Source organism: Chrysemys picta, chromosome 5 (genome assembly GCF_011386835.1).
Source record: "Chrysemys picta bellii isolate R12L10 chromosome 5, ASM1138683v2, whole genome shotgun sequence".
NCBI lineage: Eukaryota > Metazoa > Chordata > Testudines > Emydidae > Chrysemys > Chrysemys picta.
Genome location: NC_088795.1, coordinates 61729091 through 61755491, shown reverse-complemented (window position 1 = coordinate 61755491; position 26401 = coordinate 61729091). Strand labels below are relative to the sequence as shown.

At 40.7% G+C, this 26401-nt stretch overlaps 1 protein-coding gene across 1 annotated transcript in view; it reads left to right on the top strand.

Annotated features, from left to right (window-relative positions):
* Positions 1 to 26072, top strand: part of DCHS2 (dachsous cadherin-related 2) — a 224145-nt gene extending 198073 nt beyond the window's left edge. Inside the window, exons 14-20 of the mRNA XM_005299347.4 lie at positions 2134 to 2244; positions 6452 to 6663; positions 8221 to 8372; positions 10734 to 10864; positions 12466 to 12752; positions 14097 to 14235; positions 21648 to 26072. Of these exons, the coding sequence (XP_005299404.2) occupies positions 2134 to 2244; positions 6452 to 6663; positions 8221 to 8372; positions 10734 to 10864; positions 12466 to 12752; positions 14097 to 14235; positions 21648 to 24265 (3650 nt within the window). The 3' untranslated portion in view covers positions 24266 to 26072. The remainder of the gene's footprint in view (positions 1 to 2133; positions 2245 to 6451; positions 6664 to 8220; positions 8373 to 10733; positions 10865 to 12465; positions 12753 to 14096; positions 14236 to 21647) is intronic.
* Positions 26073 to 26401: the final 329 nt, after the last annotated feature.

Sequence of the window (26401 nt, the reverse complement as noted above, 5' to 3'; positions counted from 1 at the left end):
GTTGACTGGTTTGGAAATTTCAGACAGTGTTGGATATTGTGTCCTTTATTTGAGGCAGTACCTACGCACAATGGACAGAGTCGAGTAAGTTTAGGATTATAGCTCTTTGAGATAGAGACTGCTTTTTGCTGTACATCTAGTTTTACCTCATTGGGAACCTCATCAGTTTAAGATACCAAAAGGCACTATCCAAAGTGAAAATAAACTGTATGGAAACTGCAACATTTCATTATTTAAATACAAGCCATATTACTACCACAGTGTGGCCAAAAAGCATCAGAAACCACAGAAATGCCATTTCTTTGCCTTCTACCAAAAAAGGTATCAACAGTTTTAACAGCATTTAAAAACAGACTTTTGGGCTGGAAATTGGTAGACCCAGAGCAGGATTTTATTGACCCATTTATTATACCCTGAAAAACAAGGTATCAAATGGTAATACTGATGCAGCCGTTTTTTCTTGGGATTTTTTTTTTTTGCTCCTTTCAAAAATCAGGCAGAGGATGTTGTGAGCACAGGACATAGGGACTTGACACTGGATATTTTCTTTTCCTTCAGATAAGGATGCCATAAACGATGGTAAATGCTGGCTGCTGTATTGAATAAAAATTGTACAGTTGTGAAAATGGGACCAGCTGTCCCTGTGATCCAAAAAGGGGTCTATGTTTAATTTCTAGAAACAGTGCACTTCTCATTCTCACCTTTAGCCTTACACACATACAAATCATATTTGTATTTTCTTTTGTGATTGGTCCTACAAGTATCCTAAATAGTGCAGAAAAGTTCATAAGCCACAATGTGCATATTTCCCACACAAATGTTTTTGGTTTATGTTGCCATGCTTAAGAACAAATGACTAACCAGTTAACATAACATTTCCTGAGTTTAAAAAAAAACAGTAATAAGTTATAAGCTTGTGATTTTTGTAATTAAAGGTAAATTATGCTACTGTGATGGCACAGTCCCACTCAAAATCTAGGACATTTTATATTAACAGCATGCCTCCTGTAATGTAGTAAAATAATGTACGCTTATAATGCCATTTGGAAGAGATCAAGTTACACAGTAACCTGATTCCATGACAGTTGGTTAAAATCAATTGTCGTGAGCTAAATGTCTTCATAACTGGCTTGAGAAGAACAACCATTTGGAAATCTTAATGTTTTTTGCATTTTGTCTCCGTTTATGTTAAGCGTGATGCTTCTGATCAGGATAATATATTCCGTTTCACATTTATTTTCTCCTCCTATTGCATACAGCATTTTTATTTCATGCCTTTTCAGTGCTGTGTCAGATCAGTACTGTTTTTGTTGAATTTAAGATTCTTCATGAACAATAGATTGCCCTTACTTTCTTCGATGCTAACACCATACTGCATATCTCTGTGCACCCTGTTATGGCAATAAAAGCTATTGTGACTTGTATTCAGATTGTGTCTACTTAAGATTGATTGATGTATTCATTTAGAATTAAGGTGTCCACCATAACAAAACTCTGGGTTACTGTACATAAGTAAATGAAAAATAATCCCTTCCCATTGCTCAGAGATATCAGTCATGTTTAATACCCCCATAAAAGCCCCTCTTCACCCACCCCTGCCCCAAAGAGTTTGTGAAAGGATGAGGGTTAAATGACTAAAGATGGAGAAACTTGAGTAGGAAGAACCTACACCAAGCCTTGAATACAGCCAGAGATAGATTCCTGTAGACAGCCTCAGGGAGGGAGTTCCATAAATAGTGTCTCTGAAATAAGAAGGTCTAGCCATCAAGCCAGTGAAGTTGTACAGAGAGCAAGTATCAGGGATTGTTGACCGTTAGGGTATGCTGCAAACTCCATCATTTTGCCCAGGCAGCAGAAGATTTTGGGGCGCAACAAGGGTGTTAGTTGATGGGACAATGGAGGTTGGTGGGGAAGTTCCTGTCTATTAAGTTGTGATGTGGGTGGAGTTTTGTTGAGCAGTTGTTGCTGGTTTTGTTTTTGTTGTGTGCTATTTTAAATAATGTTAGAAACACCCAGAGTGGCGGATGGGCACCTTTGCATGCATTGTTATTAATCACAGTAAATCTATAAATAATAAAGTAAGATAAGATCTTACAAAGTTGACTCTATTAAAAACTATTATTGCTTCTTTAGGCACCTCACTTTTGACTGTTGAAGCTTATGATCATAATTTACTGGGAAAAGGCATAAAATACAGGATATTCAGTGACAATGAAGATATTTTCTCAATACACCCCATCACAGGTAAATTAATTTATTTAATTTGTTTGAAAGGCACATTTAAGACTTTTGATATTTGAATAAACATTAAATTATATACGAAGTGTTTCCACATTGGGATTGCTTTTATACCAAAACATTCTCATTAGTTGATGTTAGTTTAAATCAAAACCCAGTAGAAGTGGGTGATAGGCAGTTAAGTGTAACAAACACCTGTTGCCACAAGAACCATTTTTATATGTCATAGATATACACATGCCTTTTGTCTACAGTTAATTTAGAATACAGGGCCTCCTCTTATCCTGGAGTAAATCATTAGTAATGTCATTGATAGCAGTGGAGTTACACACTTGTAAAACTCTTGTGAGAGGAAAATCATGCCCAAGAGTATTCCTCTTTAAAACTCTTCTGTTCTTCAAGTAGACGCAGCCATGTATCTCACTTAGGGGTGTGTGTGCCCACCGCACCAGAGCTAGAGAATTTTGATAGCAGTACCTGTAGAGGGGTGGTGCTCGCACCTCATGCCATAGCCCCTCCCCTGGCTGTATGAGTTGATGCCACCCCAGCCCCCCTCGGTTCCTTCTTACCTCCCATGGCTGGAGTCAGGGTTCTTAATCTCGCAATTTCTCACTGTTCCTTAATGTCTTTTTCTAGTTGTATATGTTTAGTAGTACCCTAAGGGTTAGTTAGATTTACTGTTAGTTGCATTTAATTAAGTATTCCCCTGTGATGCTCTCACCTTTGTCCATCATGTGGGCGAGCGATCCCAACAACGATCCCCAGATGCAGTGCTTGCTTTGCTTGGGTAAGGCCCATGTCAAAGAGTGGTGTGAGGTTTGTAGATTGTTCACAAAACAGACTCAGGTGACTAGGACCTTGTCCTGAAGCAGCACATTGTCAACCAAGCCATTTGGCCTGCTTCAATACCAAGGCCCTCATCAGATTGGCGATCACTCTCAGGTTCTGAGAGTGTTGCTGTTTCATGCTCTGGAGCTGCCTCTTTGAAGAGGTGGAGGAGCTGTTCCCCATCAAGTGCACGGGGGAAAAGGTCTCATAAGACCAAGCGAGACCTCTCCAGGTCTTGAGGGGACTACTCTGCCTCCTTCAGGAGATGCTAGTGCTGATGCATGGGCTGGCGCAGGTGCCTCTAACTGTTCCGTGGTAGTTCACTGGGATGTTAGAGACCCTATACTGTCATCTCCAGTTCTGGCCCCAGGGCATCCGTTGAGTCCAGTACCAATGAGGGTGATGCCAACACTGGCTGTTTGCATGCCGGCAACATACCAGGCAGCTATGGATCACCTCTGCCTGTCTAGCTCAATCTCTCCGTTGGTCCAGGACTTTGTCAGGATTACATCATTTATAGCCCTGTGGCTGGTTGGGCTGCTGAACCTTTGTGTCCATCAGCACTGTACCCTGATGCTCCCCTTCCATAGTCTGTGGAAGCAGGACCCGTGCCAGGCTTGGTGCAAGGGACCTCCTTAGCACCAGGAAGCTCCCTGACCCTGTTGCATTCAGCACTGCCGATGTTACTGTGGTGGCTCTCACTGCCCTCCACTTCGGCACCGTCAGCTACCTATCGTGCTGTCTCTTCCAGCTGCACCTGTCCAGGAGCAGGAGCCAGCCTTGGTGCAGTTAACTGAATATTCTTAATCCCAGGACGATTTGGCACTGCCTGGCTCCTCTTCTCCTTCAATACCTAAGGTTCTTCTTTGAGTGAATGTAAGAAGGAACTGGGGGGGCACGGGGTCGGCTTGGCCCTATATACTGGCGCTATGTGTGCGCAGCAACAGAGTGCACGGGAGTCAATAACTAATGGGTATTCTCCTGCAGGAACTCAGCCTGAATGCCCAGGGAAGCAACCACATGCTGCAAAAGATCCTAACAGGCCTTGAAATAAAACGATAACTAACATTTCCGTAACTGTTGTTCTTCGAGTTATGTTGCGCACATCCATTCCATTGTGGGTGTGTGTGCACCCCGAGCACAGTCGCTGGAAATATTTCCCTCCATGGTATCCCAGAGGTTTAATAAGACCTTTGCTGTGTATTAAATGAATACCAATTGACTATTAAAAACTTACTTTCTTATGACTAACTATGTACAAGACGTATCTACAGCTTAGTTAAACCTTAAGCATGTTTTTAATCATTAGTTATTTTATTAACATACAACTGTCTTATTTAATGTATATTAAACAAGCATTTGGGAACTTTTTATAAAGCATTATTAAAATATGCTTTTATAATAAGAAATATAGAACCAGTGGCAGAACCCAGGTAAATTAGAGGATTATAGCCACCAAAAAAAAACCGAATAGTTTTCCACCTAGATTGCCTTCTGAAATGGTTTTATTTTGGAGTAGCCATCCTGGAATGAAATGAGTGTTCAGCGCCTTTGAAAATCAAACCACTCACTTAGCCTAACTATTTAGAAGACTAACATTAATCACCCTAGTTTGAAAATCTTGGCAATAACATTTTAGATATACACAGGGGATTTGTACGAATAGAATCAGTAAAAATTCCACTGTTTTCAATATGGGTTCTTTTTGAGTGTTACACATAACAGAAGATTTCATCAAGACAGACATTGTATGCACCTTCTGAGCTAGAGGGTATATTCTCCCAATATATACACACAGCTCCATCTCATACTGTCCGATGTTACACGCACATACCAAGAGGACAACATTCGTGAAAAGTTCATTGTACAATTCTCTTGGTGATTGCAGATACCTTTCTAACTAGTGCAGTGAAATACATCCACTGATCTGAAGCTACACAGAGATGACAGTGTAAACTTCAGACATATGTCAAAAGCTTACAGCAAATGATACCACCACCCGCAAATACTTCCATATACTTGCTATCCCTTGTCACATTGTTGGGTGCAAATAATCACATTTATCTTGGATTAATTGTGGTTGTACTGCATGGCACTTCCGCAGTAGGAATGCAACCTGTGCCAATGTGACATTATTTCACAGGCTGTTTATTACACCCTACATTAATCATTTTGCATCATGTGGCAGTTGATGAACCAAAAGTAAAACAAAGTTTTAGTTCTGCGGAGTCAGTCTATGTGCAAAGTTCCAGTTATCAATGCCCAAACACAAGTTTTTTGTTAAGAATTCCAGTTAAGAGGTAATTGGCACATTTTTACACAATTGCAATTTTATATTGCATATTGTTTTTCCAATGTACAGAAAAATGACGCGGTGTTAACTGTACTGTTATTGCTGAAAACAAAGCAAGCTCTCCGGCTTTTGAAGCCTTTATGTCCCAGACCTACCTTAGACTCAAACTACTTGAATCTTGCACAGACTTTGCTTCCTTGTTTAAAAATTAAGAACCAGATTACTAATAGGCACTTAATTCCAGCCTGGCAAATCAGGAGGTTCTTCTACTTCTACTGGAAGTTCTACTGCCACAGTATTTTGACTACTCAAAAGTTTGTATTGATACTCTTGGTAAGAATTTGGCATTATGAAAATTCTTTACAAAATTCTGATTTTGAAATTTTACTGAAATTAATGTGCAAATAATTGAATTTTTTAAATATTTAGATTTAATCTAGAATTTTGATAATTTAGTATTAATTACAGTGCAGAAGCTGTAAGCACAGAGTCTCCAAATGCAGATTATACCTGTCTTCAGGTTTAACCTGGAGGTGCTGTCTGTAGAGACTAGTGTATATATATCCCAACATGCAGTGCTTCCTCTTGATTTCAGCAGCTGTTCTTGTTGACTAGTGATGGAATGATAGTGCACCTAGTGGCACTCAGATGGGCTTCCTTGGTTAGCACAGTTTGGGTTGCTGTGTCATTTAGATTGATTGAGTCTGATGCAGATGAAGTCCATGCCTTTTAGGAAATTTCTCATGTGGCCATTGATTGGACAAAGTTTGGACACCCTGGATTTGTACCGTAAGCAGCATGAGGGAATGAAATCTACAGTGACAATGTTAGGTGATCAGAGGAAAGGAATGATTACAGTTCTGTTATAATTTCATGAACTGTTTAATAAAGCAGCCCACATCTGTGAGAAATCTCTCTCAGATCTACATTTGCAGTTTCCTCCTTTAGTTATACATATATTTTCCTTTGTATTCCTTTATTGGATATATTTTTCTTTATTGCACAGTATGTGTCCTCACTTTTACCAGTTTATTTGTCCTAAATATGTATATAACCTGTCCTCCTTTAAATTCTTTTTGGAAAATAAAACAGGTGAACTCACAGTGAAAGAGCCAAAGTTTCTTGACCATGAAGTCAAGAGTAAAGTGCATCTTGCAGTTTTGGCTGAAAGTGGCTTGAATTCAGCACACTGTGGAGTGACAGTTTGGGTACAAGATGTGAACGATAATGCACCTAAATTTGAGCAAAGCTCTTACAAAACATCGGTGTGGGAAGGCCAAATCTACAATACATATGTCATGCAGGTAACGGGGAATACATAGTTACAAACCTATTTCTTCAGGTAAAATTAATAATAGCCAAACTAAGGCCACAGTCTCGCAGTGTATTCATTGGGCTTCCACTCTGTTCAAGATGTATACGCCTTCTTTAATGTTGCTGCAGCCTTGCATGGAAAGATAAAATTTATAACTATTTTGGCTGCATTAGAGCTCAAGGTTCAGTTCAGTTTTTATCAAATTTAGGCCAATATCCTTTAGCTTCTTACTCACTGTAGAAATAGAAACTAAATTCAACTTTCTTGTAGTCTTCCTCTGCTTCTAACAAAGAGCAATTCTTGCTCATGAAAGGTAGTCAGAGAATGCTTATTCAAGGCTAGTTCATAGTTTCAGCATAGACAGATTCTTGCTCCCAGCAATGTCTCTAGGGTTTGTCACTTTGGAGCTGAATGGATTCATTTTATTCAGGAGTAAAATCCTCTTGTCAGATATGAGCATCTAATTTTAAATCTGCTGCTGAAAGAGAAACTCATCTCATTGTATGTGTGAAAACGCTCCTTCCTCTGAACATGTCCATTCTCCAAAAGTGATTCCAGCTGTTCATGTGCTACATCTATGTTGGAGCAAAAGAGGGACATTATTTGGAGTAGAAAGGAGAACAGTTTTCTCCGTGCACCCCTTCCAATTTCTCCCCTTGCAAGTTAGGTCAGAATGAAGGCCATGTTAGTAACTGAAGATGTTCCTCCTCTAAAAATAAATAAATGGAATGCTACAACTGCCCCTAATGTCAAGCCACTAGGGAGATGGATGAGCATACATTTGTTTAGAGAAACATATGTCTGCTAATGGAAAAAAAAATGACAAAGCAATCAATGTGTCTGGAATAATCTGGATCCTGTACAGTATGTCTCATGCTCAACAGTAGGAAAAAGAACCAGTGAGGACTCTTCAAGGAGACTGGGGAAATGTTCTTTATCTTGAGAATCCTGCACTGGTATCTTTTCCTGGTGCTGAACATTGGTTATTCAGCTAGTTTTTTATTCTATTTCTGCTCCTTTTCCACTATTCTTTATTTCTTTAGATTTAAACAATAATTTATAATAGCCTACAGAAAGGTGCCTTAAGCATTCATAATTATTTCATTTATTTGTAGTATAGCACTTAGGGTCCCCTGACCAGGGCTCAGTACCCCATTGTGCTAGTGACTGTACACATACATAACAGAGACTGACAATCTCCTAATAGTAACCACGCAGCAGCATAGAAATAATCAAATACACAAGAACAGATCAACTCAAACACCTCTTGCTTTATTGTTTGACATTCCAATTCTGCAGCAGAATTTTTTAATCCAAGAAAATTGAGTTGTTTTTATTTAGTAAAAATATTTCCATTCATAGTGGACTTGGTAACTTCCCCTGGACTAACCCACAAAATTTGGGGCCTAAATTATTTGATTGTCCCTTTTAATCTGTGTGGCCAAAATGCAGCTAACTGGCAGAAATACATATATGTGTTGTAACAGTTGCTTTTTGAAATTGCAGTTTGTTATCTGAGATTAAGCATGGATTTTCTCCCAAACAGATTTTTGCAACTGACCTTGACAGTGGGCTAAATGGAGAAATTGAGTATTCAATTTTATCTGGTAATGAAAATGAAACATTCCTGATTGATTCAACACGGGGGATTTTAGCAACTAATGCAATCCTGAATCACGAAGACATTTCATCCTACAGGTTTTGTACAGTGTCTGCATAAAATATATATGTTGCTAATTGTGTTTGCCTCAAGTTGATATTGCTCATGCTGTCTGTCTTAGGGTTTTATACTGCTGCCCACCACTGTAGTATTGGAACACCCACCATGTAAACTCAAAAGCAGTAGCATTGTGAATGTCGTCACGGAGTCTCTAGTACTTCTCTGTTTTTGGAGTAAAAACATAACCTTGTTAAATCAGCTACTGCACACACTGACACAAAAGTACAGTAGATCTTTCAAGATACCCTGTTCATGGTGACATATGGCCATGTGTGCAGGGGCAGGAATTGAATGTCAAGATAGCTAATTCAGAATTACTCTTTTCTGTTCAGCACTGTGGACATTATTTTTTAAAAAGTAGCCATTTTTAACTCAAAAGAGGAATATTAATTATGGCAATAGTCTCCTATAGGAATTATTTTGTATGAACATAATGCCCAGAATATTTCATTTAATTAATTTTTCATTTTCTCCTGAGCCAAGAGCATCCGTCCTTATTTTTAATGTATCTACAATAGTAGAATGTATTTTGTTTGCTGAAATAATACTTTAAAAGAGTATTTGAAATAAATCTTCTAAAGGAAATTCTCAGTTAACGTAGCATTCACGTTGTTAACGTAATAATACCTACTTGTGTCCTTAAATGTGAATTTGCTTTTATTTAGTATTTAAATCAGAACCATAACATTCTTTTAATGTAAATTCTGTTTGATGTTTGTTTATATATCATTTCATCCTTAATAATCTGTGGTTTCTTATTTTTAGTAAAAGGAATCAGAAGAGCAACAGAAACTGTTCTAAAAATTATTTTTCTGTCTAATTTCAAAATGGCCCAATTAGGTTTTTTTTCTCAAAATTTGAAAACAGTTGCTTGTTTCAGCTACATCAGACATTTTCATCCCCCAAAATTTCTAAGCCCTTAAAATAGAGGGTTATAACAAAAGTGTTGACAGAACCTTAATTTTAATGTCTGGGCTGAGATTGTTTTCCACTGAAACCTTAGAAAATTATTATTTTTAGTAAAATATTTCCATGTGTACCTTGAAAATATTCATTCTAGACCAGATAGGCCTCCTGTCTGGAATTATGTAGATGGTTACCAACTGAATACAAGTCTGTAATTCAAGTTTTGTGTTCTGCTGGTGTCATAAACAGCAAGAAAATTCAGAGTACAGCATGTGTGTGGTTCACGATGGCAGTAGAATCCACAGCTTGAATTACAGCTTTGGTGTTCAGTATTGTCATGTGAATATTAAGAAAGTCACTATTTATTTGTCACTTTCATCAGAAAGTGCTTGTAAGATGAAGGAAGAGTTTAACTCTTCAAACTCAACAAGGCAGACCGAGAAAGTGCTGCTTGCCATTTAAATGTTTATACTATATAAAACATTTGACATTGCTAAGCCCTGCAGTGTATATACACCTATACCCCAATAAAATGCTGTCCTCAGGAGCCAAAAAATCTTACCGCGTTATAGGTGAAACCTCGTTATATCGAACTTGCTTTGATCTGCCAGAGTGCGCAGCTCGGCCCCCCTGGAGCGCTGCTTTACCACGTTATAGACAAATTAGTATTATATCGAGTCGCGTTATATTGGGGTAGTGGTGTACCTTTGTGTAGCCTGACTGACCTGACCAGATCTTTTTTTTTTTTTTTTAAAAAGGAGTTATAGAATAATCCATGGAGCTGAATTAGATTCAACCATAAATTCCCTTTCTGGGGAATTTTTTTTATCCATCTTTGCTTATAAGCAGCAATTTGCTCTTGATTGTATAGAAGTTAATTCTGAGAAACAGTGTCAAGAGCAAATTTCTTTTTATGATTTTTTCTTTGGGTGGATCACTGATTTCTTCGTTACATTGTATATGAAAATGAAAGTAATGTTAGAATAATCCAAAGCAGTTCCCTGTCCAGGTGTTTAATGAAGACCTAAAGGTAAATGCTTGTTTTATATGCTGATAGTGAAATCTTGGCCTCATTGAAGTCAATAGGAATTTTTTCATTGTCTTAAATGGGGCCAGAATTTCACCCTGAGTTTTTAGCGTGACTGTCTAGTCAGTCCTACAGCAGTTGTTGCATTGTTTCATTGGGTTCAGTATGTCTTTGTCACGTAGGACCCCTTGGACTTTGTTCTTTCAACCTGTCAAAAAATAAAATTCCAGTCACTCATTTGTATACTGGAAATTAAAATGTGATTTAGGCAATGGTAAGAAGAAAGGTAAGATATATTAGCTAATCTCATCATTTTTCATTTTTGTTTTGTACGTTTGAAATCACTGTTGAATAATTCTATGATTTCTGGCTGCATGTGACAACTGTGACTTCCTTTCAATACTAGGTTAGTTGTGCAAGCTGCCGATAGAGGAATCCCCAGCCTTTCTGCTACAAGCATAGTAACGATACAGGTAGTCGATGTTAATGACAATACCCCAACTATCCAACCACTAGGCAAAGTGGAGGTCTCTGAAAGTAAGTGTGATGGTGCAGAAAAGTGATATTGAGTCAAAGGAATGTCAGACCAAGATATTGCCTTTCATTTTGTTTTTAACAAAATATTATAGTGGAAGAAATCTCAAAAAATCATGGCAATATTAACAGAAATATTGAAGCAAATATGATCTGCTTTTGTTTTCAAAGGCATGATTCTTAATCTTTGGACATTATATTTAGGAACAGTTTGGAGCCAAAATACAGGCAGTGTTAAAAAAAATACAGCTGTGGTATACTCTCTGTGGACTCCAGGCTCAAATTCCACAGATGTCTTAAATTTATCTTTTTTTTTTTTTTAGAAAAAAAAAATACTGTTAAAGCCAACACTGTGGAAAAAAATCTTTGGAGTTTTATTATTTTGAAGGAAACATTTTCTTTCCATAATATCAGACCTTTCTTTAGAAAGATTCAGCAGCATGGCCTAGTAGATGAGCATGGAGATTTGGAACCTGAACCTCTTGAGTTCTAATGCCAGCTCAGCATCTGACTTATTGTGTGACCTTGGACCACTTAGGCCAAACTTTTCTAACTTGTATGTGTCATGTTGTGCACTTAAATCCATATTTAAGCACCTAAATAAATAAGTAGCCTGATTTTCAGAAATGCTGCGCATCCATAGCTCCTGTTGACAGAGTGTATCATGGTTGTATTTTTTCATGTGGGTGAAAGTCGGGCCACTTCTATTTAGATATCTGAGTTTAGCACCACATTTGAGAATGTTGGCCTTTAAACTATCTAGTCCTCATTTCCCAAACTCATGGAAGGGCCCCTTGAGCCCCCAGGATCTTGTGTCTTCTACCAACTCTTGCTGAAGATCTCATGTCCACTGACCATTACTTCATCCAGGAGGGCCTAGGAGTTGCATGCCTTGATTCCACAAAGACAAAAGGATACTTATGCCTTACCCAGATATTCTGACAAAAGTTGCATCAGGGCTTATCTACACTTGAAATGCTACAGTGGTGCAGCTGAGCCACTATAGCGCTACAGTGTAGACACTCACTATAACAAAAGGAGGGGTTCTCCCATCAGTGTCGTTAATGCACCTCCTCGAGAGGTGGTAACTAGGTCAACAGAAGAATTCTTCCATCCATCTAGTACTGTCTACTCCCAGGGTTAGGTCCACTTAACTATGTCACTCAGGGATGTGGATTTTTCACACCTCTGAGTGACATAGCTGGGTCAATTTAAATTTTGAATGTAGACCTGGCCTCAGGCTTTCCACTCAATAAGTCAGTATCCCCTATTTGAGCAATTCATGGGAAACTGTATAGAAAATTATGGACTTTCCTGTTGCCCTTGAAGGAGTAGTCTTTGTGGGATACAATAGAGCTGAAGGTCTAAAATAAAATACAACTTAAAGGTCAGGTTTCTGAGGGACGAAGCAGGGTTACTGTACCTCCTGATATTTGCTTTATATAGCATGCCCAGATCTTGCTCTTATTCTAAGATATACAGCCAAGATACGCCAAAAATACTGTAAAAATATTATGCATGTAAAATCTAAAATTTACAAAATATGCAAGCTCTACCATATATACTTCAACTAACTAGATTTATTTTGAACATCACTGTTTCAGATGCCCCGCCTGGTTTCATAGTGACTCAGGTTTCTGCAAATGATGTGGATTTAAGTCCAGCTCTTCTCTACAGCTTTACAGAAGATGGTAACCCAGGAATGAAATTTGCTATTAATCAACACACTGGAGTGATCACACTGGTGAAACCATTAGATTTTGAAGAAACTGCTCAGTATCAATTGTGGATTAGTGTGTCAGATTCTGTGCATCAGACAGAAGCAGAGCTCACCATTCATGTTTTGGATGTCAATGACAACCCTCCAGTATTTACTCAGTATTCATATCAGGTAAGAAGGTGGCAAATAGAGACACCATATGTATACATGCTCTTGAAAGATGTATATGACCACATCGGAGAGGGAGGATCTCTGTTTATCCACAAACCACTACGTCATCAGCAGGGGCAGCACTTCCAGTATACCTCAGTCTGACTTAAAGGGGCTGGTTACGTTTCCAAGCTTATTCATTCTCTAGACTCATTGTTGAGACTGCCCAGAAGAGTGCCAGTTAGTGCTAATTTTTTATGGTGTAAATATCTATCCATAATAAATGTGATTGAGACCACCACACTCTGTTCATTTAGGCCACGAAGCAGCCAGCAACTGGTAATAACTTTTGGTTAATATTGTCTTATGCTGGATTTGAACAGGGATCTAGAGAGAGAAATCTCTCTGTCCCAGTCACTTAAGCCCTCCGTATGCCCCTTTTATCATCTTTGTTTGCAGAATGGTTTAAGTAAGCACTATGCAAGATTTTTAACTGAAGGAAATAAGCATTGTTCAATCAACTACACTATTATAAACCAACTGAGTTTCTGGGCCAAAGATTGTGATTTTTGATGTGTTGCTTGGACAGTAAGATTACACAGCTCCCTTGCACTCAAAGTATAAAAGCATATCTAATTACCTGTTCATTGCACAGAAATTTTTACCCCTTGTAATCTCAGGTTTTCATGTTTATTCTGTATATGGATTTACCTGTATATAATCCATGTATTAAAGTGATTTTAACTAGATGTCTAACATCTGAAGTTATGAGAGAGAGAGCTGCTGTATCTTATAAACAGAAGTTTGATTGAAAAGGTTTATATCATAAAAATAGTGCACCTGGGCTTCAAATAATGGAAATACATGAAAGAGGAAAATGCTTCCTTGTTTTCCAAGATTCTGTGAAGAAAGTAAGCAGTTCGCAAAAAACTAAATTATAACAATGATCTATTGATTATTAAGTTCTGTGGCACTTGGATTTTTAGACCATATAACAATCTTTTAAGGGACTGCAATATTGTGAGAAGCCTTGTTTCCATTAGTGTTTTGTTGCAGTGAGAGACATTTTATACTCTCTAACTCACTGAACTACTTTGGAAGAAATAATGGTCAGAATGAAATCTCAAGTGGATAGTTTTATTAAAAAAATATAGTTCACTCTGAATCTTGGACTGGTTGCCAGCATTGTTTTAGTATCTCAGCCCTGTTAAGTTTTTTAAGCTTAAGGAAATCGGCAGGTGACACCTTTCACAAAGCTCGGAACTGAATTTGTTTTCTGTAATCAAATCAACGAAAATGTAACTTGCTATGTCCAAGACTTTTTATGTTACTCTTATCAAACATTTCATTTTGGTTACACTTCAGGTGACCGTGCCTGAGCTCGCTCCTGTAGGTACTTCTATCCTGACTGTCTCTGCTATAGACAGAGATTCAGAGCATAATGGAATTATTTCCTACAAAATCTTGTCTTCTTATGAGGGATTTTCAATTGATCACAAAAATGGTGAGTTTGTTACACAATTTATTTTGAAGTATATAGTATAGACTGAAAATTCATATTCCATTTCTAAATGTTATTATTGGTGATCACAGAGTTCTGGATGCCTTTGGTGCCTGCAGCCCTCTGTTTATCCATAAGTAAAGGGCAGCTGAAGGAGTCACAGTACATGCTCCTTTAGCATACCTCTGCCATGGCAGAGGGGAAATAAGGTGATTAACTGACTGCTTATGAGAGCTGAGAAACTGATGGCACCTGGGAGTATAGCACTCGATTTATCCACATAGCTACTGTGAACCTCAGCCAGAATATATGTGAAGCAAAGATGATGGAAGTAGTGCTGCTGAAAGCTAAAGAACCGATAGCACTAAAGACTGAAATCCTTTGTTTATCTCCAGGCTAGGTATAAAGCTACTAGTCACAGCATCCTGTAGACTCTATTCCTCTACCATGATTTAAAATGAAAGCTACCGTAACTCTTGCATTAAGTTTCAGCTGATTTGGTGTTCATGCTTAATCAGTATCTTCTACGTGCCAGTTGTACTTCTTATATTTACAATGAGGCTTGTGTGCAGTGTTTATGCTCAAGTCTAATGTTTCTGAAGACTGGAACAGCTAGTACTATGCATGACTTGTGTTATGTAGTAATTATAAATGGAATTTATAACTTAAGATTTTTAACATGAGAAAGGCCTCTTTGAATAATATCATTCTCTTCAGAACCTAGAATCTAAATCTGCTAATGTCTGTTGTGTGTATTTGTTTATACAGAAAAATTGTTGCCACTATATGTTTTAAATGGATTTTGGAGATAGCCATTAGAGCTGACTGTATACTGCAAAAACAGCATGGGGCCACTTATTCAATTTGAGTGCATCCAAATCACTTATTTTACTTGCTGCCCTTCAAGTGGCTCTGCATATTCCCACTCAGTACTGCAATGCATTGCCATAGAATCTTCTTCTAGCAGTATCAGCTAGAGTGCTCTCGTGTGCCCCTGCCCCTCTCCTCAGTGTCACCAGTGATCTAAGGGCAAAGCTATATAAGGCTAGAGCACCCACACCGCCTCAGTTCCTTCCGACTGCGTGCCTGGAGGGATGTGAAGCTCTCCTGTTTCCTCCAGGTCAGAGTCCTCTTTCTTCTAAAGATATTTAGTGTTAGCTTGTTTTAGTAGTTAGTTAGTCAGAATTTTCTTCCCAGTTCCAGAGTGTGGCTGAATCGAAGATGCAGTAGAAGCTGGGTATTAAGAGTTTTGCTTCCCGTATTTCCTAGCATCTGACGACTGTATGTGGTGCCTCAAGTGCCTGGGAGAAGGCCGCTTGCCTTTTGGGTGTTCAATCTACCAAACCTTTGTCCAAGAAGATCCAACTCCTCCAGATCTGTTGACACTACCGACAAAGATAGGAAGACTCTTTTGCAGCTCCTCCTGCTCAAGAAAGCCTTCAAGGCTAGACCCTTTGGATCCATCCAAACCTAAGATTCAAGGTCTAAGATGCCAGTCCCAGTCCATGTGGGCCCCAGCCGTTCAAAATGGCTGAAGGGTTCCAAGAAACCTCAACCCCTGTCAGTGCCAGACTTAGTCCTGCAACTCCTTCAGTCAAGCCCCTGAGGTTACCCAGCTCCAAACCAAGGGTCACGTGGTTGGATCAGACTGCCCCAGTTCTGGAAGAGAGGTTGAGAGACAGTACAGCCACCCTCACTAGTATTGTACCTTGTGCTTCACAGCTATCTAATCCCCAGAGAACCCCTGTGGCTGCAAGGCCAGGGCAGTTCTGACTTGCACTTCCAGATCTAGAAAAATGATACAATTGATGTGTCAGAACACGGGCCATCAGCACCTTTGGTTCCAGCTGTTTCAGCACTGAAGAAAAAGAGACGTAGGAGCAAGACAGCCACTGTTAGCAGTGCCAGTTCCCATGCATCAGAATTCTCTGTGATTCCGATGCAGAGACCTGTTTCACCTCTGGCTTCAGTAGCCAGGGAGATGGACTTAGATGTATCATCTGATCCCATGTTGTCAATACCTTCAAATCAGCTGTCAGTTCCTGCTCTGGTTCCTGTGTTGGTTTTGACTACATCCTTGGTTTCGGGACGCTCTATCACCATGGCAGCCGCAGTCCACCTTTCAGCTCCAGTTCATGTGTTGCATCCGAGTGTGAAGTGCAAGGCTTCTAAACGGAGGTATGTTTTCCCAGTTCCAAGTTCTTCTTCTTCATCTCCTGTTAAAAGGAGAGGCCAGAAGTGTTGGCTGTTTTTCCTCTTGAACACTGTAGGCTTTCTCCTCATAGGACCCCAACAGGGTCTCTACAGAGAGCTGGATCTACTTTCCTCACTCCGGATCCATTATCCCCAGTGCACTCTATCTCAGAGAAGGATAGAGAAAGAATGCAGAGACCAGTGGCTTGCTTTGTACCACTCTTTAATCTGCCTCCTGTAGACATGTTGCCAAACCCCAGTTACTGGGGAGACTGGCAGTCATGGGGCCCTTGGCCTTATTGTGGGCCACCTCAGGATTTTTTCAATTATCCTCCACATGGATGGAGAGTTAATGTTTCATCTACTAAGCAACTGGCAGTCCAGAGCTCCTTGGATCCAACTCCTCCCGATCCATCAACACTACAGATAGTTATGCCTGAAATACTGTCAGAGGAGGAAGAAAGAGAGGTAGAGTCCCCCTTTTTGACCAGGAGAATTTAGAAACAGACTATGAACCTGATTGGGAGGTGGCTTCAGCCTCCTCGTCTTCTGACACCAGTGCACAATTCCACAATTTAGTGGATCATATGGTATTCAGTCTGACTCTACCTGCTGTGCCAGTGGAAGAGACTTCACACCCAACGTTTGATGTCCTTGGTGCTACTTCTAGGAGTAGAATATCCCTACCTATTTTGTATGATTTGCCATAGCTGGCTAAATCCATGTGGTCTGCTCTTCTTGTCAACCTGTCTCCAAAAAAGCTGACAAGTTGTATCAAATACCCTCTGAGAGATTTTATTACTTTCATATCTGTCTGATAGATCTTGGTGGTAGCTGCTGCCAGGAATAGGGCAAAATCTGGACAACCCTAGCCACCCAAGCTGATAAGGAGGGGGAAAAGATTGACTCCTGGGGAGAACGGTGTTCTCTTCATTGTTCCTTGGTATTAGGCTGGTGAATTATCAGGAGCTCATGGCTCACTACCAATTCCATTTCAGGGAGAAGATGACATTGTTTTTACAGGATTTACCTGATGACAGAAGAAGGGTTGGCAAATGCTATTTTAATGGAGGGTCAAAATGTAGTCAAGCACTTTCCCAGGGCTCCTGTGACACTCTGGCCTCTGCTGGCAAAGCATTGGTGTCTGTTGTGACCATCAGGAAGTAGGCTTTGCTTCATTCCTCCTCTCTAGCACTAGATGCTAGACCTAAGGGGGAGGATCTCCCTTTTGAAAGGGAGGGTCTTTTGAGTGAATAGACAAATTACTGGAAAAACTAAAGGACATGAGATTGACAGCCCACTTTCTGGGTTTGATTCCATCTGCTAGGAGGAGGCACTCTACTCCTTTCTGGTACCAGAGGGAGTCCTATCCCCAGTCTTCATTGTCGTACATCTCATCGTGTAAAAGATGCCCACAGTACCAGAATCCTGCAGTTTTCCAGAGTCAGCATAGAAAGAGGCCTTTCTAATCCATGTCTAATTCTAAACAAGCTCCTTCCTAGTCAGTATCTTTGTTGCGAAACAGCAAGATTCAGTTTTGACAAGACTATCAAGAGTCGGGAGCAAGTTATTCAAATCCAATCTACCCCTTTTTTTGGAGATGGCTAGCCCACTTTATCAATGCATGGAGGTAGATTACATCAGATCTGTGGGTCTGAGATTGTAGAAAGGGACTATGCCATATAATTCAAACAACTCCCCCCCCCTCCCAGATTCCCTTACCCTTTCCTCTACAGGGACCCCATTCACAAGGCTTTTCTGCTTGCAAAAGTAGAAAAATTGCTTCTGATAGGACAGTGTCCAAATACCTGAGGGATCAGGGCTTTTATTCCTGTTACTTTCTGGTTTAGAAGAATAACGGCGGGTTTTGTCCAAAACTAGATGTAAGGGACTTGAACAAATATGTTCGGAAGTCTCATTTCTGTATGCTGAATTTGTCCTTCATAATCCCCTTTGCTATCTGTCCTGGATTGGTGTATAACTCTTGATCCAAAGGACACATATTTTCGTATATTGATTCATCACACTCATCGCAAGTACCTTCTTTTCTTGGTAGCAGAACGCTATTTCCAGTATCAGATGCTTCCATTTAGCTTCTCCACAGTGCCCAGAGTTTTTATAAAGTGCCTCTCTGTGGTAGCGGCTCATCTGAGGAATCAGAGTAGTTTTGTTTACCCCTGTTTGGGTGTCTGGCTACTGAAGGCTGCTGTGTGTGAGGTCCTATTAAGGTATATTGTCTTTACAATTAACGTCTTCTCAGACCTGGGGCTCTAAATCTCCCAGAGTCAGTTCTCTGCCCTCCCTTTACAGGTTGTGTACTGGACTCTGTGGTGGGAGAGCCTTTCTAGCAAAGGACACATTTCTCAAACTAAACCAGTATCTATTGAAAATTCAGCAGTGTCCCATTCAAAGAGTAAAGTTCTTCCTAGGTCTGATGGGCTTATGGAGCTACTACTTGCAATTAAGCAGTCTGTAACCTAGCCTCCTGGCTAGGGCATATAACACACACAGTCAAGGGGGCTTGCAGCCTTTGGGTGAGGCAAGCTGCAAACAAGTCACAGGCCTTCCAGCCTACAGGAAGTAGGCCACCACTCGAGTGCTGGGGTTGACGACAGGGAAGTAGGGGGACCCAGGCCCACCTTACTCCACCGGCTCCCAGTCCAGTGCCCTAGCAGTGGCAGGGGATCCCGCCACTAGGGTAGCGGGGTTCCTGCCAAAACATGCTGACTCATGTGGCAACAGCATGACCTGATTAATGTCTGGTTCCCCTGGGTTACTTCTGACCACAGTCCACTGGTGTGGCACCGTAGTCAGCGGGTCCACAGTCTCCTTGGGGTAGGTGACAGACGGCATTCCCAACAGCTCCTCTCCACTCTTAGGGCAGGTCTTCACTACAGGGGGAGGGTCGATTTAATATACGCAAATTCAGCTACGCGAATAGCATAGCTGAATTCATCCTATCGGAGCCGACTTACCCCACTGTGAGGACGGCAGCAAAATCGACCTCCGCGGCTCCCCGTCGACGGTGCTTACTCCCACCTCCGCTGGTGGAGTAAGAGCGTCGATTCGGGGATCGATTGTCGCGTCCCAACGAGACGCGATAATTTGATCCCCGAGAGATCGATTTCTACCTGCCGATTCAGGCGGGTAGTGTAGACTTAGCCTTAGTCTCCTCCTCCAGGGCACTGCACAGCTCAGGGTCTGGTCCGGAGTCCTGCAGTGGGCTAGAGACATCTGCCTCCTTCGCTGACTCCAGCCCAACTGAACTAAAGGGCCCACTTCTTATACTTCCTGTCCCAACTCTCTGCTTCTGGTGTGGTGGATGGGGCTGGCTTGGCTCTGCCCACCAGGGAGAATATAGTGGTCCTGCATATCAGGCTCAAAGGGAGGCCCCTCTGCCTCCCTACACACTGTAATAGAGGCTCAAATTAAATGTATATCCCAAATAAAAGAAATAGTAAGAAGGACCAAAGAAACTGCCATGATGGCTAAACAACAGAGTTAAAAGAGGTTGCTTAGATCAGGGGTGCACAAATTACGACCCGCGGGCCGGATCCGGCCCCTCAGGGCTTTGGATCTGGCCCGCGGCGCTGCCGGCACCACCCCCCTGTGGCCCCTGATCGGGGGGTCAGAGGGCTCCATGTGTTGCCCTTGCCTCCAGGCACCGCCCCCCGCAGCTCCCATTGGCCGGGAACGGGAAACCGCGGCCAGTGGGAGCTTCAGGGGAGGTACCTGGAGGCGCGGCAAGGGCAGTGCACGCAGAGCCCTCCGTCCCCCTCCCCCAGGGGCCACAGCACTTCCTGGAGCGGCGCGGGGCTGGGGACAGGGCAGACATGCAGGGAACCTGCCCTGGTCCCGGTGCGCGATGCTGCCACCCCGGAGCCACTTGAGGTAAGCAGCGCCGGGCCAGAGCCCAAACCTCTCCTGTACCCCACCCCACAACTCCCTCTCCTAAGCCCTCTGCCTGCACCTTGCACCCCTCCTGCACCCCAACCCCCTGCCCTAAGTCCCATCCTACACCCTGCACCCCTTCTCTGCCCCAATCCCTTGCCCTGGCCCTGCATACAATTTTCCCACCCAGATGTGGCCCTGGCTTAGAGGGAAAAAAGTTTGCCCACCCCTGGCTTAGAGGGAAAAAAAGCATCCTTTAAAAACTGGAAGTCAAATCCTACTGAGGAAAATAGAAAGGATCATAAACTCTGACAAGTCAAGGGTAAAAGTGCAATTAGGCAGACCAAAAAAATATTTGAAGAGCAACTAACAAAAGACATAGAAACAAACAAACATTTTTAAAAATACATCAGAAGCAGGAAGCCTGCCAAACAATCAGTGGGGCCACTGGATGATCAAGGTGCTAAAGGAACACTCAGGGAAGACCAGGCTGTTACAGAGGACGTGAGGAAGATCCCAAAACCTGTGCCATTCTTTTTAGGTGACAAATCTGAGGAACTGTCCCAGATTGAGGTGTTAATAGAGGTGGTTTTGGAACAAATTGATAAATTAAACAGTATTAAGTCACCAGGTCCCGATGGTATCCACCCAAGAGTTCTGAAGGAATTCAAATATGAAATTGCAGAACAATTAACTGTGGTATGTAACCTATCACTTAAACTAGATGTACCAGATAACTGGAGAAGACCCAGAGATGATACTGGAAATTACAGGCCAGTAAACCTAACTTCAGAACCAGGCATGTTGATTGAAACTATAGTAAAGAACAGAATTATAAGAAACATAACAAATGCGATTTGTTGGGGAAGAGTCAATGTGGCTTTTGTAAAGGGAAGTCATGGCTCACCAATCTATTAGAATTCTTTGACATAATTTCAATACAGTCCTTGAGTGATATCAGTAGGCCTTTTGTTTGGATTAATTCAGCCTGTCTGTCTCCCTCTTGTACCTTTACCAATCAGCATTTATTGTTAAAAGTGCATTGTAACATTTGTTTAAACTTTCAATGACCTTTCACGATTGAGCTCACAATTAGGGTGCATTTGTATGCCCAGTTACACAGCAGTGCTTGACTTTGCAACCTTAACAATATTCTTTTATCTTTATATATAATCTATATCTTTATCTGTATAAAAGCTTCACATACCCACACACACCCTACCTTTATATCAGATTGATTTTCAAACCTGACTATCTATAGTTAAGCTCCTAAATCCAAATAGGTACCTAACTTGTATTTTTTGATTGATTTTTGTTTTTGTTTTTTTCAGGGTCAGTATTCACTGCCAAACCAGTGCCACACCTGGGCAAGAGTTCAGTTATTCAGCTTCTTATAGAAGCCAAAGACAATGGAGACCCTGCTTTGACTGCTGTTACTTTCGTGGAGATACAGATACAGGATGTAAATAACTATGCACCTCAGTTCACAATGGCACTATACAATGTGAGTGTGAGTGAAGATGCCTCAGTCGGAGGGACTATCCTCACATTTTCAGCCATTGACTATGATTGGATACATGAAAATACATACATTGAATACTCTATTATCAGCAGCAACACTAATAACCTATTCCATGTGGAAACAAGTGTCATGGAATCAACACCACCTTACAAGCTGGTTGGCAACCTTGTTTTGAGTAGTCCGCTGGATAGGGAAACTGCTTCCTCTCACCATGTGATCATTCTTGCATCTGACCGTGGAACACCTCCCCTGAATTCCAGTGCTACTGTATTGATAACTGTACTAGATGTCAATGATAACCCACCAGTATTTAGCAATCTGGAGTATCGCATTCATGTCAGAGAAAATATCCCAATAGGTAGTCATATCACTATGGTTTCAGCAAATGACTGTGATGCAGGAGCCAATGCAGAGGTCACTTACACTATAATCTCCGGAAATGACATGGGGCATTTTCGATTAGATGGGAAAACTGGCTCTGTGGATTTGATCAGAACTCTGGATTATGAGGAAATGATTAAATTCACTTTGACTATTCAAGCCTCTGATGGAGGGGTCAATGTAAGAAATGTGGCTTTTTCTGTTGTTTTTGTCAGTGTCCTGGATGACAATGATTATGCTCCACTGTTTTTGTTTCCCAGCCTGAACTGTGTTATCCATGAAAATCTTCCTGCCTTTTCTTTTGTGTGCACAGTTTATGCCCTGGATTTTGATACAGGTCCCTATGGACACCTTACTTACTCAATCCAGTCATCATGTTTGTCTGATCGTGGATCTCCTCAAGATCATGACATGTTTTTCATAGATCCTTTGACAGGAGATATACAAACAAAGCAAATGCTTGATTATGAAAGTCAGAATCAGTACTGTTTTATAGCCCAGGCAAAAGACAAAGGTGACTCAATAGCCACAGTAACAGTTCAGGTAGATGTTGAAGGGACAGATGAATTTGAGCCTGTTTTTACTGAAGACCAATATTTTTTTGATCTCCCTGAGAAAAATGAAGCAGGTCAGCTGGTGGGCAAAGTGGCAGCATCCGATAATGATGCTGGATTGGATGGAGTTATTCACTACTCCCTGCTAAAACCTTCTCCATTCTTTTCTGTAAATCAGAGCAATGGAAATATCTACTTGATTAGAACTCTTCACAGAAAGAAGAGCAGTACCAAAAGGAAAGATGACACCCTTGAATTGTTAGTAAGAGCTCACAGCCCCAAACTGGACTCTAAAACCACTACATGCACTGTTCTGGTAAATATTTCCAACTCTCCTGAGAATTATTCCATAGCATCTGCAAACATCTTGTCTATTAGTCTTACTGTCTCTTTTGTAGTGTTTCTGCTGCTTGCCATCAGCCTTATTGCACTTATTCTGAGATACAAACGAAAAGACATGATAAATTCCTGTATGAAAAGAGAAACATCATTTTCATCAGCTGATTTGAGCTTGACCAATGAAGATAATATTCCTAAGGACTGCCAGAAACTCCAGAGCACTGAGAGTAGTACACTTCCCATGGGCTCCATAGCAGAGTGGTTGAGTTTGGTAGGCATCAGAGAAAAGGAAGATATTGGTAACCCCAGCAGGCACTCAGATTCTAGTGGTCATGGCTCAGCAGAAGGGGACACTGCAGAAGATGAGGAAATCAAAAGGATCAATGAGCATCCATGCAGAAAGGGGTTGGGTTCAGCTTTAAGTGAGCGAGGCTCATGCGTGCCAGACTCAGGAATTCCAAGAGACTCTGACCAGTTATCCTGTCAGTCTGGAGAAACTGATGTGTTGGCTGCCACTCAAAATGCAGAGAGCTTCCACACCTTCAAAGATGGAGAAGGAGGAGAAGGCTGTGACCATAACAAAATGCTATCCCAAACTCTTCAAAAAATTGGGATAAAAGAGAGAGACATAATAACAGACATCACAAGAGAATACATCTTCATCTCTGATGGCCAGGATTCCCGGTATGGATCATTTGCAACTCTTGTAGCCTCTGATGAGGATCTTAGAGGAAGTTACAACTGGGATTACTTGCTTACTTGGGAACCCAGATTTCAGCCTCTTGCCTCCGTGTTTAATGATATTGCAAAACTGAAAGATGAAAGCTTACAAATTCATAGCTTTCCTAAGGAGAAGAAATCTTTTATTTTCCCTCCTCCCTTGATAACATCAGTAGCTCAACCTGGCATAAGGACAGTGCCACCACATACGCCAACTATAATACCTGGGCAGGCATTTAAAAAATATCCTCGTTCTCCCCTTATCCATAATCTTAGATACCCTTCACCGGCCATGACTCCCAGTTTTTCTCCTTCTCTGTCTCTACTTACCATGCAGACTCCTACAGCTTCTCCAGTGATATCAGATGCAGGACTGACAGGAACATACCAAATTGGCCAAATTCATGCAACAGAGGAAGAAGTTCAGGTGTAGGTGATTAACCACTGGTAAAAGGTTAAAGGAAAATTTGGCTTAAAACATACTTGTTCGTTGTTTAATGAGTAAAACCACATGCCAGAGCTATATCATCAGTATTCACTTTATTTTTTTATGGTTTACAAAGGATAAGATAATTTAGTCATAAACTTTCTCACTATCGTGTTCTTTGCAAAATACGCTCTAAACCTGTGAGGCTTGCCCTTTAATTACCTTTTTCTATCTACCAATAACCCTGGTATCTAATGTAAATCACATACCCAGGTGTCTGATAGCTGACTTACCCAAATAACAGGCTATATTGTTTATCTTTAAGGATTTCAATAACTCTTTGTTGTGATTAATGGTTTATCACTGAGATTTCAATTTAAAATGCTGACTATTGGTGAGGGTTACCTTTAATACCTCTCTGCCTTCCTTAAGTTATTTTTGTGGCAGCTGGAAAGTTGGCTACCTGCGGATTTCTCTTGTGTAGGGGAATCCACTTGGCATGTGCTGAGGTAGCATCTCCAGTCTCAGGATCAGGGCAGTATAAAGGTTGTATAAAGCCACCTGTGACTCCCCCTCTCATCACTGGGACTATGCTGAGTACATCTCAGCTGGAGCAGAAAATCTGGCCCTGTATGTAATATATATCATACATACAACAGCTTGTGTGTATATGTACACACATACATGCATATGGTGTTTCTGTGTGTGTATGTATTGTATCAAATCAATAAAACACACATACATATGCTTCTACCATAATTTTAACTCAGAATTGGCACTTGGGGAACAGGACAGGGTGAAATACAAGAACTATGCCTTACAAAGGGTAAAGGTGGCTACCCTTTTGGAATCAGTGGGTATATTATATGTGCAATGGCTTCTGAGCAGCTTTGCCCATTATCACATGTTTGGATCCTTTCTGGATATAAACTGACATTGTTCCTAAGAGTATGCAGGCAACAACCGTTTCCAAGAAAAGAAATAGAAAGAAAAGAATCAGAAATGGAGTCAGCCAGAAGCCTGTGCCAGGAAGGGGAAAGCAAAGGAAAGTAGTCATTCTCAATTAATATATGAACAGGGAATTATAAGCTTATGGGCATAGGGCCATGTCTGAGAATGCTTTTGGGGTCGTTAGATTGGCCACCTCAGGGTTACATAAGCTTCCTTGGACCTTTTTCCAAAGAAGGCAGAGTGTATTTTTTCCATTTTGTCTTGTTACAGGATGCACGTCTATTTTTTGAAATTTCAAAGTTAATTTATGAACTTTTACACTAAATAGTTTTGGTTTCTTCTGGATACTGTAGTTATTTTTTAGCACCCAAATGGGCAGTATTAATTTATGAACTGTGGATTGGTGGAAAATGTATGTACATAAAAATAACCAAAATATAATGTCATGCTAATAACATGTATAATTGTGTAGCTAAAATATAATATTTTTAAAAAATAATTTTATATACTTTTTTACTACTAACGGTTAAAAGTTATCCACATAACTTACCTCCCATCTGTTAATGTTCTGATGTCTGCTAACCTGTTAGGTTTTGATTTGTACTACGTGTTAATAGAATGAAATATGCCCATTGTGATGTGCAATTCTGTACAGCTACAGTTTCAGGAGGTGTTAATGGCACACAATGCTAAATTATCTGTCTGTTTAACTCCAAATTAATGTTTTCAGTATCAGTACTCGTGATCAAGTGAGAGTTTGGTGCTCCGAAGAGGAGCAGTGAACCTTTTTATTAACATTATGATAGCAGGGATCATCTTTATCCATAGATGATCAGTGGAAGAATAAATATTTTGCACAGCATTATTGTGTTTGATTTTTCATGAAGTGAAAACTAGGGGCATTGATGTTGGACACAATACTGTAGCATGCAGATGACCATTTTTCCCCACTAATATCACTTGTTACAGCTCGAATGTCGTCATCTTTACAAATGTCCAAAACATATAGTGTCCAGAAAAGATAATAGTAGAGCTCTATAATAGATACTAGCAATTCAGTAATTAACAACAATCAGTATGCACTAACCGATACACTAGTTAGCTATGTTAGCTGAAAAATCAAGTGGAATGCACATAGAAAATTAAGTCATCAGTAAAATCCAGGACAAGTTTGAAGACCTAAAGTACATC